This window comes from Neodiprion pinetum, chromosome 1, assembly GCF_021155775.2.
Source record: "Neodiprion pinetum isolate iyNeoPine1 chromosome 1, iyNeoPine1.2, whole genome shotgun sequence".
NCBI classification, from domain to species: Eukaryota; Metazoa; Arthropoda; class Insecta; order Hymenoptera; family Diprionidae; genus Neodiprion; species Neodiprion pinetum.
The window spans coordinates 34,604,387-34,622,437 of record NC_060232.1 but is presented as its reverse complement, the minus strand read 5'-3'; the positions used below and the strand labels follow the sequence as shown (position 1 = coordinate 34,622,437).

General features: G+C 37.7%; 3 protein-coding genes across 13 annotated transcripts; 1 reads left to right on the top strand and 2 right to left on the bottom strand.

Moving 5' to 3' along the window:
• Nucleotides 1–1,788: 1,788 nt before the first annotated feature.
• On the bottom strand, nt 1,789–11,941 carry LOC124224691 (cytochrome b5 reductase 4). Of its 4 annotated transcripts, XM_046636789.2 has the most exons (12): nt 11,584–11,939; nt 11,465–11,494; nt 10,435–10,827; nt 4,597–4,767; nt 4,411–4,511; nt 4,181–4,325; nt 3,825–4,075; nt 3,524–3,746; nt 3,157–3,451; nt 2,923–3,012; nt 2,466–2,621; nt 1,789–2,294 (listed from the first exon to the last, which is right to left on the bottom strand). In XM_046636789.2, exons 3-12 carry the CDS (start codon nt 10,727–10,729, stop codon nt 2,240–2,242), a joined length of 1,782 nt encoding a protein of 593 aa, XP_046492745.1. In that variant the 5' UTR covers nt 10,730–10,827; nt 11,465–11,494; nt 11,584–11,939; the 3' UTR covers nt 1,789–2,239. The 4 variants fall into 4 exon arrangements, 3 of the variants coding, with proteins under 3 accessions (XP_046492745.1, XP_046492744.1, XP_046492746.1); XM_046636788.2 differs by having other exon boundaries at nt 11,465–11,939; XM_046636790.2 differs by lacking the exon at nt 11,465–11,494.
• Nucleotides 5,801–16,932, top strand: LOC124224692 (fatty-acid amide hydrolase 2-A). 7 transcript variants are annotated; one of them, XM_069138115.1, is made up of 10 exons: nt 5,801–6,158; nt 13,494–13,544; nt 13,754–13,963; nt 14,054–14,257; nt 14,579–14,784; nt 14,963–15,105; nt 15,190–15,368; nt 15,572–15,961; nt 16,065–16,247; nt 16,358–16,932. In XM_069138115.1, the coding sequence occupies exons 1-10, from the start codon at nt 6,129–6,131 to the stop codon at nt 16,499–16,501; spliced, it is 1,740 nt and encodes a 579-aa protein (XP_068994216.1). In that variant the 5' UTR covers nt 5,801–6,128; the 3' UTR covers nt 16,502–16,932. The 7 variants fall into 7 exon arrangements, with proteins under 7 accessions (XP_068994216.1, XP_046492749.1, XP_046492750.1 ...); XM_046636793.2 differs by lacking the exon at nt 13,494–13,544; XM_046636794.2 differs by lacking the exons at nt 5,801–6,158; nt 13,494–13,544 and adding an exon at nt 7,649–7,680 and having other exon boundaries at nt 13,747–13,963.
• On the bottom strand, nt 16,565–18,046 carry LOC124224696 (sentrin-specific protease 8). Of its 2 annotated transcripts, none has more exons than XM_046636812.2 (2): nt 17,967–18,046; nt 16,565–17,612 (listed from the first exon to the last, which is right to left on the bottom strand). In XM_046636812.2, the coding sequence occupies exon 2, from the start codon at nt 17,525–17,527 to the stop codon at nt 16,865–16,867; it is 663 nt and encodes a 220-aa protein (XP_046492768.1). In that variant the 5' UTR covers nt 17,528–17,612; nt 17,967–18,046; the 3' UTR covers nt 16,565–16,864. The 2 variants fall into 2 exon arrangements, with proteins under 2 accessions (XP_046492768.1, XP_046492766.1); XM_046636810.2 differs by lacking the exon at nt 17,967–18,046 and adding an exon at nt 17,801–17,938.
• Between the last annotated feature and the right edge of the window lie 5 nt (nt 18,047–18,051).

Genomic DNA, 18,051 nt, shown 5'->3' with positions numbered 1-18,051 from the left:
CCGCTGTCAAAACATCGTCATAGGTTTTTCATTTTTCGTCTATATCTCTTGAACTGTCAATCGCAGCGACTTAGATCTGGCCGCAATCATTTTCTCACGAAAAATTACTTCGCCATAGCTTACGGAAATATTTAGTCTAGCAGTTCTTGAAATCTCGACATTTTTCTGAAGAAAGAGAATGAATTTATTAGCTGTTGAAGTGAGCCTCCACTGGTTTTTCAAAATATCTGTTTACGATACTCCTTTTTACAGGTATTCAGTGTCAATGAAGGACACGCAAGAATCCACAAGACGGATCGTGAGACGTTGATGTTCCACGTGGGACAAGCACAGATTCAAGAAGAGTAATGGGTGAATCTGAGAAGTATGTTGGGAGTAAGGACTCATGTGAGACCCTTGTATAGGAGCTGTGAAAAGTACCCGTAGACCTTGGCCTCAAGTGCAGCTCAATATATCGCCATTAGTTTGCCAAGTACATACTTAGATTAACTCGGCGGAATAAGTGGAAAGATGATTAGCTCAAGATGTCATTTTCATCGAGATATACTCTCAATTTTGGGTAATCGATTGATATTTTAACGCTTTTTTTAGAAGACGTGACCACTCTTTTGTTTAACAATTTCTTAGTTCGGGGTACTTCAGATAACGTAAATAATAATTACGAAAAATTGTACGGCCGATAGTAGCAAAATTGTTGATTCAGACACACTAGTTTGCGAATTGCATTTTGTAGTCATTTTATTTCTCAATACATTCCTCACGTTTATACACATGTACAAAATATTAAATATTTACAGTACATACATAACAGACCGTACAATTATTTAATTTAATAACATTCTTGCATTGTTAAAGCATCGCGATTAAAAGTAAGTTATAGATAGTTTATTGGTTCTGTAAATCAAGAGAAACTAACTACAAAGTTTTTACGTCGAATTGCTTAGACCCGTTTTCGGAATTGACGTACCTTTCAAGTACCCACAATTAAATTGCTTGTCAGATCTTGAAACTATTAAAGTTCGAAAAATCGTTTTATAGGTGTACGAATTTTGTGCGATTCATGATTCGACGCGGATCGTTTCTACGCCATGTCAATAATATATGAAATTACATCACAGATAATTACATTTCCTAACGAAATTAGTTAGCAAGGTCGATGAATGTGAATGAAAGAAAGAAAAAATTATAAAAAATTGCCGTTAAATCTCTTCATCGTACATTTTATATCAGTATAATACCATGTATATTTAAATCTATTTAGTCATTTACATGACTACAAGACGAATAAAAAATAGAAACGGTCAACGGTAAACTTTCTTACAAACAGGAAACTACTGCTATCAGGTACAAACTAAGACTGCAATGTCAGTTGAGAGTTTTCACGCTTGCAAAATGGATATGTTTAATATGGACAGGCTTTCGAAACAAGGTCCCAACTTAGGAAAGATTTTACTATTCTTCTGAGTATAATCAAGTTGAAAACAAAAGCTGTTCATCATCCGAGACTCGCGTGCCTCAGCTGATTACATTTAAAAACCTCAGTAACCCGCTATGGCGCAACTAAATTGCAAATAATTTCATTTGAAACTCATCAACTCTTTCTACGTATATTAAGTATACGGAATGACTTCGAACACAGATTGAATAACATCGCTTTGTACGATGTACTCGTATGCGGCATATGGAAGGTTCGGAGTGTTGAAGTTTCAAGAGAATTGAATATAAAAAAAGATACACACCTTCATACCCGTGATAGATGCGTTGAAGAAATAATAAATTATCTTCGAATTATCTTCGAATAAAATGTCATCTGTATTTTTATCCACCATGAACTTAGCACATCAATCAGTTAAACAGATTTCATTTGACGGTTCATTATATGAAAAATGTGTGCTGTGCCGCAAAGAATTTAACTTCGATTTGAGAACGGAAAAGTTAAAAGCGAAATTATTATTTGGATATTTTATCATTTTATACAATATCCGGTGGCGTGAAAATTCTAAGTCTTACATTTCTTTCCTCTAATCTCATCGTCATACGGAATACAATAATACTCAACAACATTATACGCATAATAAAAATAATTTTCCGATTCACTTTCAAAGAAGCTCACTTATTTTTGCGTTTCATTTTAATCTCACGACACAATTAGTCATTGCCCAAATTATTAAAGCTAATGAATCGTTCGTGATTACAACGATGTAGCCGCACCTCGTTTATGGGCTATTTCAGGCGAAATTTAGTCGTCGAATTCGTGTAGTTGCGACGAGTTCCAACCAAGATCTGTAAGTATCCTGCAACGAGACATCGGTCATGAAGGAAAATTTGGAATTGCACGTTTCGAAATATTCGACGTATGAAATACCCGTTGCAAAGTTGTATGTATAATATCAATTAACGAAAATATATGAACAGAGCTGTAAGAGAATTGAATACGAAAGATTACTATCAAATTTAAAACTAACTTCTTGGTTGACTGCATGAAGGGTCTAGGTCCACAGCTGAAAACGCATGCCTGAGAACTAGGACCAAACAATTCTTGCAACAGATTAGTCGAAATTTCGCCACGACGACCGGTCCAGGAGTCTTCTGGATGTGACAAAATATGCGTAACAGTGAATCTGAAAGAAGGTGAATTATGAAAAGGTGACATGATCTTCAGTGGGTACAATATTTCTTTACCGTTAAAAAAGTTAAAATGACCTATACGATCTTTGAAAAAATATTTCGAACTCTGTTCGGTAAAAATATTCAAGGAACGTACCAGTCCATGAGGGGTATGATTGTTATTGAGAAGCAGTTTTTTTCTACAGGATGAAACTCAAGTTTCACACGTTTTGCTGGTAGAATTTGCTAAAAAATTGCAGATTGACAGGGTTGAATACCTCCCTAAAGTATTCAAAACGTGAAGTAATTTCTCACCTTGGCTCGCTTGAGAGAACTTTATCCAACTGCCTGGAATAAAATATGCTATCTTCGTTCTTGTTGAAGTTGAGAACATTAATACGGCTTCTAGAACAGAACGATCAACGAAAATACATATCAACATTGATCAAATCGTCGAAACCACAATTAAAAAAAGATTTAACACAGATTTTGTAAATTGATAAGACTGTATTAGGAGTAATTGTTACGAAGTGAATTCTTGTTTCTTACACGTTGCGTCTGCCGAGTGCCCACTGAATGATCGACAGCATTGCAGTGAGACCGGTGCCTGCAGCTAGCATGTGAAAAATAGTAAATTGTTGGAAGTTCTCGACGGTAAAGGTTCCCAGGCAATTGCTTAGCATCAAAGTTTCCCCCGACTTTAATGCTGTCATAGTTGGAGTAAGGGCGCCATCGGCATACCTCTTGACCATCAAGCAAATACAATCGGAATCGTAGTTGGGTGCGACATCCTCAGGGTGAAGATACGGCGGAACCGGAGTGTACATTCGGGATACGTCCGTGCCTGTGTGAGACGAGAAAGTGATCGAGATTTGTGAAGGTATACGAATGTGCATCAAACGGTGTGGCTATTTACCCATTATTTGAAGTTTGGCTTCGACATGCCTGCCTATTGGTACTATTTCCAAGTATTCTTTAGTACGCAGAACGATCAAGTGAACCAACTTACAGAGCGGTGTATTGCTGACTACTTCGTACTCTCTGTAAGTTCTTTGCTTCGCGTTACGCTCGCGTACTGTTTTGTAAGTACCGTAAGTTTTCCACAAGCCTGGTTCTTTCTTTGTGTATGTGATTTCCATCTGAGAACGATTCGTTTTTCGTTAAAATTGAAATCGAAAAGTACAGAACTTTTACAAAAAAATTACAAAACGCCACACCTTCATGGATTCGAAATTTCTCTTCCATTTCGGAGGCCAATTAACAGCACCAGATAATTTAATGTCGTGAATTATAAAATCTTTCTCGAAGCAAAATTTAAAATGATATTTAGAGTCGGTGATCTGCATTAGTTGATAACCCGCTGCTGGATGATCTCGTAGGGAATAGTAAAATAAGGTGATAGTATTGCTAGTTTGAATCCAATCCATTTTCGGATGCGGAGTAGTAGTTTCACTCGTTGAACGTTGTTCTGTGATAAATCATAATATAAAAAATACGTTGATTGTTAAATTCATTGTTTCACTACGTACAATTTTACAGCACAGATAACGGGACAAGCAGACTCTTCACTCACTGATACATCGCGAAAGGAGACCAGACGACGTTGAAGAAGGAGATACGATCTTCACGGGTGGTGCCGAAGTCTCGCCAGCGAAACGATTCAACCTACCCACGATGCACTTTTGTAGAATGCTTTGGTAGTTGACCCATGCGTGCACCTGAAAATGTTCTATAGGTACGTAAAAAATATTTAACCACTGAATGGGGATGTCAAAATTCAATGAATTAGATTTGATGTTTTACGTCGTCAAATAACTTGGTCGCATCCTTTCCGACGCCTTTCATAAGCTCCGGCATTCCACCTGGATGAAAATCTATGTATCTCGTAACGTTGTACACGATTCCTAGAAAGTAGATAAAAATTTGACAAGTCAAGATAAAATCGCTATTCCGATTTCATGTTAATTGCGTCTAGGAAGTTTCGCTGACCTCGAATCGCGATCCAAGCATCGTTCGGCTGGTTGTGTCGGGCGAGTTCCGAAGGAGTAACATTTTGCGGAACGCCATTAACTCCTGTTAAATCGACTCCTGAAGCACCTAGTCGAATCCAATCCATAAGGCTATGGCCTGGTGCAAGTGCCGTCTTATTTCGCGGATTTCCTGAAAAATTGTCGGACTATATAGTACAGCAAGATCGATCGGTTTCAGAGGAAATCCAATATCCTGATATCTTCTGGTTTATGAAAATTACACGCAGCGTTAAAATTACGCTCGATAATTTTTGTCAATACTTAAAAACCTTCTGAATAACGAAGAGAGGGAAAGAATTCAAGACATAGCTATTTTATTAGGTGATTGTTATTTTCATCGAGCGGAAACGGTCTGTAATATGATCGCAAACATACCACATCATCACAAATTTTTTTGCGATTATATATGTTGCAAATAAATACAGAGTGTGTTAACTGAAAGCATTCGTTTCGATCAGCCTCAATGGAAAATGGTGAAAGGTTGTGAGTTCGTTGATTTCTACAGTTAAAAATTACGATAAAAAATTATGGAAACCGGTAAGCACCGGTTCGCATCAAGTAAAATGAATCCGGGTCAATTGCTGGAGTCATGTCGAGCTGTTCCAAAGATTTGGATTGAATTGTGTAAGAGGAAAGGGTTATTTGTAATTAGATTCGATCCGGAATTTTTATATAGTCTATTTTAATAATATATAGTCTGCTTTGAAACACACAGGACACACCATGAGCGCTTGACAGAGTGCAGAGAAAATTTAAATCAACCTCCACATAAAGAGGTTCAATGGTTAAATTGTCGGGGAGGACAAAGAACGAAACGTGATATACTTTTGTCAATCTTCTTGGCCGTCTGAAAAATTAACCGACTCAATTACTTGCGTAATACGCACAATAGGTGGAATAATGTAAAGCTGCGAAGCGAAGCGAGCGAGTACATTACATACATTAACGATATTTGAAAAAAAACCGTTTAAAATCAGCAATATAATGGGAAAAAATTTAATGACGTTAATCATTACATGCTTTTCCATCGACGCGTAGACGCGGCAATTAGAATTACCTCGGAGACGTGTTTTCATCATTTAATCAACGTGTTAATAACGAGTGTATTCCATTGAAAAACATTCAACGAGTGGCAAGTAGCGTGCGGTTACCGAGCCAACGGGACACGGTTAGTTGTTGACTGACTTCGAAGGTTTGAACCTCGTTGCCGGGACGTTGTATGAAAAACCGAGAGAACAGCGGCGCGCAAACCGATTCAATTGTTAAAAATTTAATAATAATCGCAGACGTGTTCGATTAAAATATACACCAATAACAGCTGTCGACGAACTCTTGCGCACGTGTCCGTTACACATCTTACGCGTGAATCACAATTATTCGTCTACGGCTTGAACGTAGCATCAAGGACGGCCTGTTTCAATTCGTAATCTCCGGAATTAATCATCTTGAGATTGGCCATAATCTCGTAAGCACCCAGAAGTCGAGCTATATATGAAATACGAGCGCAGGTGCATTCGGCGCGTAAGTTTGCCAAAGTATAACCAGCACATACACCCCGCATTATTTTCTTTTTTATTCACCTCTCTGTACCCCCTGATTGTTTTTCATTAAATCCTTAAACCTCAAAGGTACACTGAGGGAAAAAAGTCGTCGAATCAACTAAATGTGTGGGCATGGGCGGCGAAGTAAATGTTTATTTGGTTCAATTCAAGATCTGTTGGTCTAAGAAAATTTAATTGCAATCGATCATTACACACACACACGCGCTACTAACAGAACAACATAACACAAATAAATATTTACTTCGCCGCCCATTAACACACATTTAGTTGATTCAATGAATTTTATTCTTTCGGTGTACAGAAGGGAATGTGGATAAATATAGGTACATGTGAGCATATGTGCTTGTGCAGGAATGTTCGACTGGTCGAACCTGTTTCTAAATTTTCATCGTTTTACTTCACTTTCAATACAGTGAAACGCTCAGGTCTCTTCAACGGTGTCGGAAATATATTAATAATCATCTATTCCAGTCGACTAAAGATATTTTAATTTTGACGACGAGTGAACGGTTTGGTTTAGTAATTGATTTATAATTTTCGTCAACTAATAATGGCTACTTTGTATTACTGTTTTTCGGTAAAGTCGCCCAGTTGTCCGAAGGTTGGGTGTTGACAAGTATATAAAATAGTCAATTTACGACTTCGCCAATTTTGAAATCAAAAAACCTCTACGCACCCGGAATTCAAACACTTTCATCAAGTAACTTTTTATATGAAAATTTTGTATCGAAACAGAGTATTAAAGCCTTCGTGTTCTTAATGACTTACAATTAGAGAAAATGAACATTGAATTCGTAAATCAAAATTTTCAACTCGACCTGAGATATGGTGGAGGAATAGCATAATTTCTTCATTTACGTATGAATATAATTTTCGAGACTGCCAGAAAAAAATGTAAAATCAGTTTCGGAAAGCCTTAAAGTTTATTTTTATTTGACTGACTTTTATTTGGTCATTCTAAGGAATTAATCTTTCCAGGGAACAATCCTTAGAACATTTCTGCTGTCACTCTGTAAAAATTTGTCCCATTTTTCAAAGTTACTTTCCATCACTGTTCCCCTTTAAGCAATCAATCCTTTTACCGCTGGAAATTTAATCGTAATTCAACGATCTGAACCGTGTAAACTCGAAACCACAATATTCCTGACCGCGATACATGTATAACATCCTATAGGTATACCACGGCGTTCGAAACTCCGATTTTTCTGTAAATATCTACATAACTTAATCGCACATTTATTCGCAACAGCTGCGGTCCCATAAATATGTAAGAATGACGCGATCAAGCGATGTAGCAGATAATCCATACTGTTATATAGAATTTATTCCGAAAGATGGGAAGCTCAAGAGCTCTGCAAGCGTGTTAAAGTGAGGAAATGGTCCTCGTTGACGCTTGAGAGGCGAGGTCAGTCGAGATTACGAAGCCCGTCGTCTAGTGGACGACTACAACACCACTGCGATAAAATGAGCGAGTTTAAGAGGTACTTCGGGATGACTCAAGTGGAGGAAATTCGCGACTTTCTCGAAGCTCGAGCTTTGGACGTGCGGCATTGAAACTAGAGCTAAAACTGGATCCAGATCCAGGACGATTAAAGACCAGGAGAGAGACAGATACTGCGCTTAGAACCCACGCTGATAGACACGCGATCCCCCCCTCTCTTTCTCTCTCTCTCTCTCTCGCTCTTCTCTCCTTTCCCGCACGGCTCCGATAGATCAATAAGGTACTGCAACCATGCTCAATTGCCTTTCAAAAGTCATTTTCGCACATCCGTTCCCCGTTTTTCCTTACCGCGTGTAATGATGCATCCACGTACGGTGATCCGCCGGTCGTATAATATAGATTCCAATTCCCATCTCGTACTTACGGTCGAACTTCAACCGTGTCATGCATTTCAGAATAGGGTAGCGCACGTATCGGATATACGCGTATCGACTGTTACGTAACGCAACCTAAGACACATTTTGTCCAATTATTCAATCGCGCCAAGTAAATTCATCCATTTCCACTAAACATTCATCGAGTTTCGCAAACACGCTGATAGGAAAAAAAAAATGTCACTCGCAGTTGCTTACACTGAGAATAAAACTTTGAGAGATTGGACGAAATAATAGGTAATAAAATTTACTTGGATTCATGAAATCTTTTACTTTCCACTAAACCAATTGTTTCATCTCTTGAAATCTTTTCTTGTAACTCTAGACGAAATTATGCATAATTTTTTTGAATTGAGAATCTTTTCTCTGAATCACAGAAATGAATCACCTAATTGCAGGCTGCTAACGAGATATTTTACAGGAAGAAAATTCGTAAATTTAGTCAAACGGAAAGGAATTAATTAGAAGCAATCAACGTTCATTGAAGCCAAATGAGTATTCGTTGAGTTTAATGTATAGTAGAAGGTAAAATTGAATAACTGGTTCATCGGCAACCCGTAATAGATTAAATTAATTAGGTTGACTCGAATTTTCTCAATCGAAGTAAATAGTCCCTCAGAGTTAGCTGTACTTGAATATTTCTTTCGTTCGAATGAAATTTAGTTAAAAGTGGATCTTTGCGGTGAAACAAATAAATGCAAATTTGAGAAATTATTTTCTCAGAACAGCTTGAAATGACATAAACTGCTTATGAATTCCTATTTTACATAATCTGCAATGGTGTAAAAGTTTAGTTGTCCAGACTTGGAGCGCGATTGAAACTCGCAAAGCTTCAAAGTCTGGATCTTGATTTACCATTTAGCTGCACTTGTATCTCTTCCAGTTCTTTAAAACCTATAATTACGTGAAAAAGCGTGGCTACAGTCTGAGATTGTATTTTTTTTTTTGTCCGAGCTAGCGTCATCAGATAAATATAATATAACACGTAATATCATAATAACAATACGCGGCTAACGCGTGTTCCAGGAAAACTTGTCACGCGGCGATCCATTATTAGCCTTGATTAGCAACGGACATTACAGCGGGGTTCATGATCTTGCGGTATAATAATGTATAATCACTCAATTTACAAAAAATCCTTAAAGCGATGGAAGTTTCGAAATATCGTCAACGAATGATTCGACTAATTCCTTATTACACCTCGTTATCGCTAAGGGTTAATTAAATGCGCGCACGTAGGCAATATAGGTGTACAAGCGTTACGAACGATTATTCAAAGGAATAAATCGATTCGGGACAATTATGTAACTGACCATTGAACGGAAACATCAACGATGCTCGTTCTGTCGGTGTATAAATTCCGTCCGTGCTTGGAGTATTGTATTCAATGACGGCAATGAGAATCAATGCACGTTACGAAGTATTTCGTCGAAAACCAAGGATAAAGAGACGGATCTGATGACGTTTCTTCAAGGTGAGCAATCACTTTTTAGAACATCATCGGACGAATGCCATGTAGTGCGTGAAGCACGTATGACTTGAAGAAAATAATTACAACTTTGAATGGAAAGTATTTTATGCAAGATCGTAAGGCTTGAATTTATTCCTTTACTTACTGGCTTTGCCGATAAGCATGAAAACAACTCAAAGTAATAGAAAAGTAATCGGTCAAACTGCGGTGAATGACGTGAGCAGACGAATATAATCGTGGAACAAATCTTTTCGACTGATAATATTATTATTTACTATAATCAAGGTAAACGAGGTAGGAAATTTAACCGTACGGTATGCTGTCGACACTCGGTAATTATAACAATATTTAAACAAAATAGGAATCTTAATATCTACACATGATCTAAGCTGAATTTTCTTTTTTACTCTTATAGAGTTCGGGATAAACAAGTCTTGTACGTAGCTTGACAGAAGAGTAAAACACTTGTTGCAAATACAAACAGATTCAACAGGTTCAGCTCAGATTAGCCTTGAACTGAGTTATGCAAAATAATATTTTATTCTACAGCCATTAGGTTGTATAAACTCTTTGCAAATGGCTTTAACTTTTACCAGTCATCCTCTCACTACCTAGCTTATAATTTTGTATGAATTCTTTCAAATTCGTACAGAAAAGAAGTTTCAGCAGAAGTAAGTGTGAAGATTTTACGCGAATTTAAACAAGAGATTGTTGGATTTCGAAATTGCAGATCGTTGAGTTTGCACGATTCGTGTTAATAAACTAAACGAATAATTCAGATTTACTTTGAAATAAGTCAACTTAGTCCATTGAATCTCAAATTTCACGTTTTCAAACATACTGACGTAAAAATCACATTCGAAATGGTGGTGAAAAAATGTTCACTCACCGGTAGCGGATGCGCTCGATGATCCGGAATTTGACGAATTCATTTTGGGAACGGAATTCGCTGGTTGTGATTGCTTTACTTTGGCGACCCCCGTAGGTAAGAGGGCTATATTTTGTGCTAAAAGACTAGTCGGCGATATCGGTGGTTTTAGCTGTACGTTTACTTTCATCAGTTTTTCTTCAACTATCTTGGCACCTTTGGCATCCTTCGGAGGCTTCACGGCATCCGCGGAACTATTGCTATTGGTAATTTCGGAGCGAACTTTCTCAGCATTTTCAACTTCGTTTGTCTCCATTTTCGGTGTTTTGTTTATTACTTTCTCATACGTTTATTTCATTCTCTTTCACCTGATGCCAAATATCGGTAATTAATGGCATCGGACTGTACATTTTTCTGAAATCAATTCAAATGTTAAAATGATTGAGTATAAATAACACGGACGTGAGAAAAACTGTGGATGTCGCGTCGATTCAACTCGTTGGATTCACTGATTATTCAATTGCATTGTACTTGCGGTCTCATCTCAGGTCAAAAGTCAAAGGAGGCTCAACTATGAACTCCAGTATAGGGTACATTTGCGTTGGCGTCATACGTTTAATTCCTTTTTCATTTTAAAACCAGAAGTGAAAAGCATTAGATAAACACCACATATAACTACCGTAGTTGCCTGAGAATTTTGGGAAACAGACTGAAATTCAGGGGAAAAAAGTAAAGGGAAAATTGCTTCTGGTATAAAATAAACCGATGTTTCCTTATAAGAAGGTCCAGAGTAGATATATAACGAAGAATTTAGAATTAATCGATCGAGGTTTCTAATTGCAAGACTAAAAATTGAATAAATGTACGGGCAGAGGGTGAATATGAGGTGGTCAATGGTTACTTGCCATTGTGTGATAAAAATATAATTGATGGAACGAAGCGTCCTTTTATAGTCTAATCAGAAGCATCGCGGGTTGGCAATGCCGCGCACGTAGATATTGCACATTGAATCGAGTTTGAAATAGGTACGCAGGCATAAATGGTTACTCACACAACTAGATCCCATGGATGCGTGCCTCCTCTTCAGACGTGCGTGTATAATTTAATTAATTCCAACTCCGACTGCAAGTGGGTTTATTAGTCGGTTAGTTTTCGTTGTTTTTTCCTTACCTAGGATTAAGGTCGTCCTCGCCACAGTTTCAGTGACGCAATCTGTGGATCGGCGCGATTATTGTCGGCTGCATGCATATACTAATAGACTCGTGCGCACGCATAAGCCGTGCGGACAAACCGAAAACTCATTTCGAGAACCAGCGTGCTCCGAGTACTCGAATTTGATCGAATAACTGGCGTGTTGGAGGTTATTTTTTACTCACGAAAATTTCACTCATTGTTCCCAGTCAACGACACGTATACCTGATTTATTTTGCTTTTCGAAATATCACCAATTCTCTTCGGAAGGCAAACACATGTTTTATCGAACGATTCTGATCACACGTAAAACTTATGCATGCGCATTCGTGTGAAAAATAAGAAGCCGCTGGTGGCGCCATCTTGTGGCGGGAATCCCGACTCGTTGACAGCCGGTTCTCCCGTTTATTCCTCAGATGGCGCGAGCGTGTCGCGTTATTTATCGCTCGCATCGTATATTGGACCAATAGTGGACCACTAGTTGGACAATTTATTTCGTCGGTAGCGTTGGATGATGTTTCAGTAGATCACTGGAGACGCTGTCGTATGCAATGGCTGGCGACCGGCTAGCTTTTACCGCATTAGTTTTATAAAATTAAGAGATGTATGTAGTATTCAGAATTGTGTTCTCAGTACATGTTTATTTCTCTCGTTTACAGTAGATAGTTATAAATTCACGATTATAAGCTTACGTTCCGTACGAGTTTTACACCGCGTAAGTATACGTATATCATCACTCCATCATTCGGCTTGTATAAGTTTTTATTCTGCATAATAACGCCTTATACGGAGCGAACGAGGCAACGATATCTAAGCACTGATAAAATTCCTCAAGTTGAGCGCTCTTCAACGTTTTGTAGCAGCTATGAGATATCAGTCCCTGAAAGTTTCAAATAACGGACGACAAAATTATAATACTACTTGTTTGCCGAGCCACAGTCTACACGTGACGCTTGACCTGCTTCAGCAGAGGATATGCGTTGAGAATGTTTTAAACTGCATCCGGCTTACCTGTTGCCTGCTTCCGACCTGCGATGAAAACCTAGACACTCGTGCAAAGATAGTGTTATTTCGATCGTGAATTCGATACTTACCAAAGTAGATCCTTATGATAACATTCTCTAGAAATTTATTTGAATGAAATTACCCGCGTGACTCTAATTGCATTTCCTCGCAATTTGAACATTTGTAATACCCGTGTCAGATAAACAATTTTTTTTTCGTCGATGCTGCAGAAACGAATATTTCCACACAAAACGACTGTTTGTTTTTCATTTATTAATACCTGACTCAACCTTCTGACAAACGCGTGTACGAATGGCGTAAATGATAAATTCAAATAACTAGATTCAAAAATCAAACACGCTGTTTTAACTCATTTTACGTCTTACCTCTCCAGCACGAACCTTAAAATCGATAGAATATTGTTAAAAAAAAATCCCCACAACGCTTCACAAATACTAGGAATGTGCGATTTCTCCATAAATTTCAAGTAATGTTTGACCTTGAGCCATGATGCTACGAAAAAGTAACGTTGGCTCGTATCAATAGAAGGAACTGAGGGTAGAGGGATTGAGTCGTGACGTCATTCATTCATGCAGCAAACGAATGTTTTCCTGCATGCTTATTGTATTTTTCTTGTCCACCGAATCATACGAAATTATCGTTGGCATTTAACTCATCATTTAAACCAAAACCAGTGTTTCTATTTACATCAAATCGTAAACTTCTTAATGTATACTTGCACGTAAAAATAAATAAACCGGAATACCCTAACCGGGCGGCACCTTCGCGTTTGGATCAGTTTGTTATGCACACTGTACGTGTACTCGAGTCACGATGCGTGTCGATGGATCGTTGATGTCATTTGTTTCATTGTTTGAATCAAGCATACCGTCTGCGTAGTGAAGAAGAGGGGCAGTAAATTCACAAAATTTAAGGTGATGGTTTGAGACATGATGATGTGCAACTTACCCGGTATTTGGCTTTGTCGGCTTATGAGAAAAAGTTCCTAACCCTAAAATCGAAGTCATTATTATTAGAGACCGCATGTAATTTTCGTTATCTTGCGTTATACTATTGTACCAAATTACCAATTGATTGATAATTTAATTTTTTTTTTTATGTTCATTTTGTTCCGAGGACACAGATGTCAAGCAAAAACAGAAAGGAAAAGCCAAAAATGAAACCAATAATTCAAGTTGTAAACCTTTTCCACCGGGTTGTCGAGTTGATAGCAAGTGGAGTGTTCAGCTTGATTGCGTATTTCTGTCATCCTAAGGAATGTCAACCTCCGATAAAGAACCGTATCTTGTTGTACAGTGCCTCGACTTTAGCTGCTCAGATCAGGCAACAAGAGGTAAGGGCATGTCAACGAATGATGAATATAGCTTGTCTATTTCAGGGCTGAAGCTAGTATGCTTGAAACATTCTTTTGATTTAATTACAGATCACTTCGGAAGAAGTAGTTCAAGCCTACATAGATAGAATTAACGAAATTCAACCAATCTTAAATTGCGTCGTCGAAGGTCGTTTTGAAGAGGCACTAGAGGAAGCTCGAAAATGCGATAAAATGCTGAGATCGTCAAACGCACCATCCATCAAAGTTTTAACAATGGAGAAACCGTTTCTTGGAGTGCCATTTACGACAAAGGTGCTTTTGAAATTTACAATCTAGGTACAATCACCGAAGAGTTATTAACTTATTCGTAACAATTCAATTTTACGATCAGGAAACGTTAAGACTTTGTCAATCTGGATTATTATTATTTGAATCACCATGCATCTTCCTTACATATAACTAACTCAAAAGTGCTTAATTTAAATTAAATATCACATCTGACGATGGAATCCTTAAATATGAATTTTATTTCACACGAAAAACAGTTCCTTAGGAATATTGCAATCAATAACAGAAATTTTCATCAGGACTGCCAGCTTATGACAAAATTTAATTTGTTATATCGCTTTTTAGGACTGTATTGCTATTGCGGGAATGAAACAGACCGCTGGATTAGTTGTTCGTAAAAATACAGTATCTGATAGAGATGCGGAGACTGTAAAATTAATGAGGGCTGCTGGTGCTATACCTATTGCTAAAACTAACGTTTCTGAGTTGGCCATGTGGTGGGAGAGCAGCAATTGCATATATGGAACAAGTAGGAACCCCTACAACACAAGGTCAGTCACATCATAGAATAATTGTAAAAACTATTATGTCAAGTAGGTGTTTGAACTTCAATACGAAAAAGTAATATTTTCGAAATACCATTGGTGCTTTGTATATTCCAACTGAAATTTAACTCATTGGACCGCAGAAGTGTAATGACTACTCTAAGTGTTTGAATAAAAATTGCAGGCACATTGTTGGAGGTTCGTCTGGCGGTGAAGGTGCTTTGATAGCAGCAGCAGGTTCACCATTTGGAATTGGTTCGGATATTGGAGGGTCGATACGTATGCCTTGTTTTTTCAATGGTATTTTTGGACATAAGACGACAAGGGGTCAGTAATCGAAATGTCATCCGTGATAACAGAGGATAAAATGTCGAATTCAATTAACGATTAATATCACGATTATTTGCACAGGGGTTGTTTCAAATGAGGGTCAATATCCGAGTCCTCATCATGAAGAACAGGATGTTCTTCTCAGCCTTGGTCCGATGTGCAGAAATCCGTTTGACTTGATTCCTATGCTCAGAGTATTAGCTGGAAAGAATGCCAGTATGCTTAATCTAGATAGTAAAGTGGATCTTTCCAAATTGAAGGTACGAATATATTATTCCTATTTGAAAAGCGCGTTTTTATTGAATAGGTTTATATCTTAGGAAAATTAATAATAGTTAATGAAACATCATTTTTGTCCAATTGCTACTGTATTCTCTCCAAATGTATGGAATTAACAAAGAATACGTTCAAAGAACTGTTATCGAATGTCAAACATTTGATAATCTAAGTCCATCATTTTCAGATTTATTATATGGAAGATGATGGTGGGCAGCTATTGGTGAGCCCAGTTGAGCCTGAAATAAAAGAGGCAATGTATCGCGTCATTGATTACTTCGCCAGAGTTCACAAGGTGAAGGCAAAAAAAGTAGATTTAAAAAAGATGAAAAAGAGTACTGACCTTTGGTTGGCAAACATGAGTACAAAGGATGCGAGAGGATTTGCATATGAATTGTCCAACCGGACAGGAGTGCTGAATATATGGTGGAAGTTGGCTCAATGGTTCACCTTTATGGGCCCTCATACATTGATCGCATTGATCACTGTACTAGTTGAAAGTTTCGGAATTAAATTCGGGAGCGAAAAACATACGAAACTTATTCAGCAAAGTAGAGATCTTTATCTAGAGTTTAAGGTACAGGACGTTAAGAGTTAATCATTTTAAAATTTCATCCGATTTCCGAACTTTCTCTTCATTAATCATGTAACATTCAAACCTCAATATCACCTTTTTTCAGGACATGCTAGACGACGGCGGCATATTTTTATATCCCACACATCCCACCGCAGCGCCGATGCATCATGAGCCACTGATCAAACCATTTAATTTTTCTTATACTGCAATTATCAACGTCTTGGGTGTGCCTTCAACAGCTTGCCCATTGGGTCTTAATCAAAACGGTCTTCCTATTGGTATACAGGTAATGTATCACATTAAAATCACTGAATTTTTTAGGATTAATTACAAATAACGGTTCAATTTTCAATCCTGTTGGCGATTTTACTGTATTATCTGTGTTGTGTGTTTCAGGTTATTGGCGGCATGTATCAAGATCATTTAACCCTTGCTGTCGCGGAAGAAATTGGACGAGCATTTGGTGGGTGGGTTCCGCCGCCGCTTATCGAAAACGGTGCGACGATCGAAGTTCCAACAGATATTGCACTGTATACATGATCGTAAAAGCGGCGTGAACAGTAATACATTTTTTATTTGAAATTTTCCTTTTTTTCAACAATATTACAAAACGAAAATAAACTTATTCAAAGAATGTATTCTAAAGACGTAACACAGTACATTGCCATTGAATACCTCGATTCTTGAAACAAAGTATGAAATCTACCTATATTAGCAACAGGCCTAAACAAAAGATTTTCCAGTCTGAGGATACTAATATCTATTGTAATATTCCAAGTATTCTACAAAGCTAAGATAATATTTATATATATATATATATATATTTATGTACCGAATAAATCAATTTTTATTCATACGAAAATAATGCAACTATTCAGTTCACCATCGCAGTTATCTGTCGATCTATGATTCGTCGTTTCTCAAATAATTAATCAGTTTTATCAAGTGTTTCCGCTTTCCATTAACCAATGCTTCAAGGCCTAAAAAGTCACATCCTTTAACTTGTGACTTTGAGACTGCGTGAATGGCAACTAACTCCGTAGTGCATAAAACATATAGTCCACAGTCATAGCCATTACTTTGCTGTGGTGTATCAACTTCAAGGTATGATCCCAATCTCTTTATGCCAAAGTAGTCTGCAATACTTGTTGCAAAATTTCTTGCAACTTGACTGTTCATACCTTTAGATGAGTCAAAGTGAAAGCATATCCTTTCCAGCTTAGAATATACAAGTAGGCTCCAATGGGTGCCACCAGGACTTTCCTTATCGTCGCAGTTATTTAATGGAAAGAATATGAATGATCTTGACTTTGCTCTAATGGGTTCTAACAGCATGCCATAATCCGAGGGGTCTGTGAGTTTCAGCAGTTGAGTTAATTCTGGGCTAACGAATAATAAACCTTCGGACTGCTCATGCATTTTCTCACCCAGGTATTCAAAGTAAAATCCAATAACTGCATCATTAATCCAATGTGGCCCTTGCAGGAGCTGCACGTCAGTCTCTCTTAGCAAGCTGTCTCGATAGCTCAAGACAATGCTGTTACTCTTGTCAGTTTTCTTAGACATTTTCAATATTGGTAGCAAATTATCAGATTGCAACTCACCGCCGTACTACCAACCCAATGTCTTACGTTTCGCAGGAATGTTTAACCTATAAATCAGTGATGTGGAGTTCATGGTTAATAAGAGATAATAAGCTAGAAGCATGAATGAAGACTTATATCAGTATACTTGTAAGGTATTCAAACATGAAATCAAAATTGTCATACTGCATTACGCAATTGTCAATCATAATTCAAAACAGCACTGATAACATTGTGGTTCTGAGAAATAAGTTACCAAAAATAATGTGGAGACCGATTCAACCCGCTGTTTAACAGGTACTCATCGCTGAGATAGCCTTAATTAGTCTGTTTGACATCTGTTCACGTATTCATTAAAGTGGATAGGACAATGCACTTTAGTATTGTATGCATGATTGTATGTATTGTACTTTTATGTTGACCTTGGCATTTGTTGACTATGGACAGCACACGCAACTTTGTTTACTGGACCTCACTCATGACTGACCAGACAAATGGTGGCGAGTA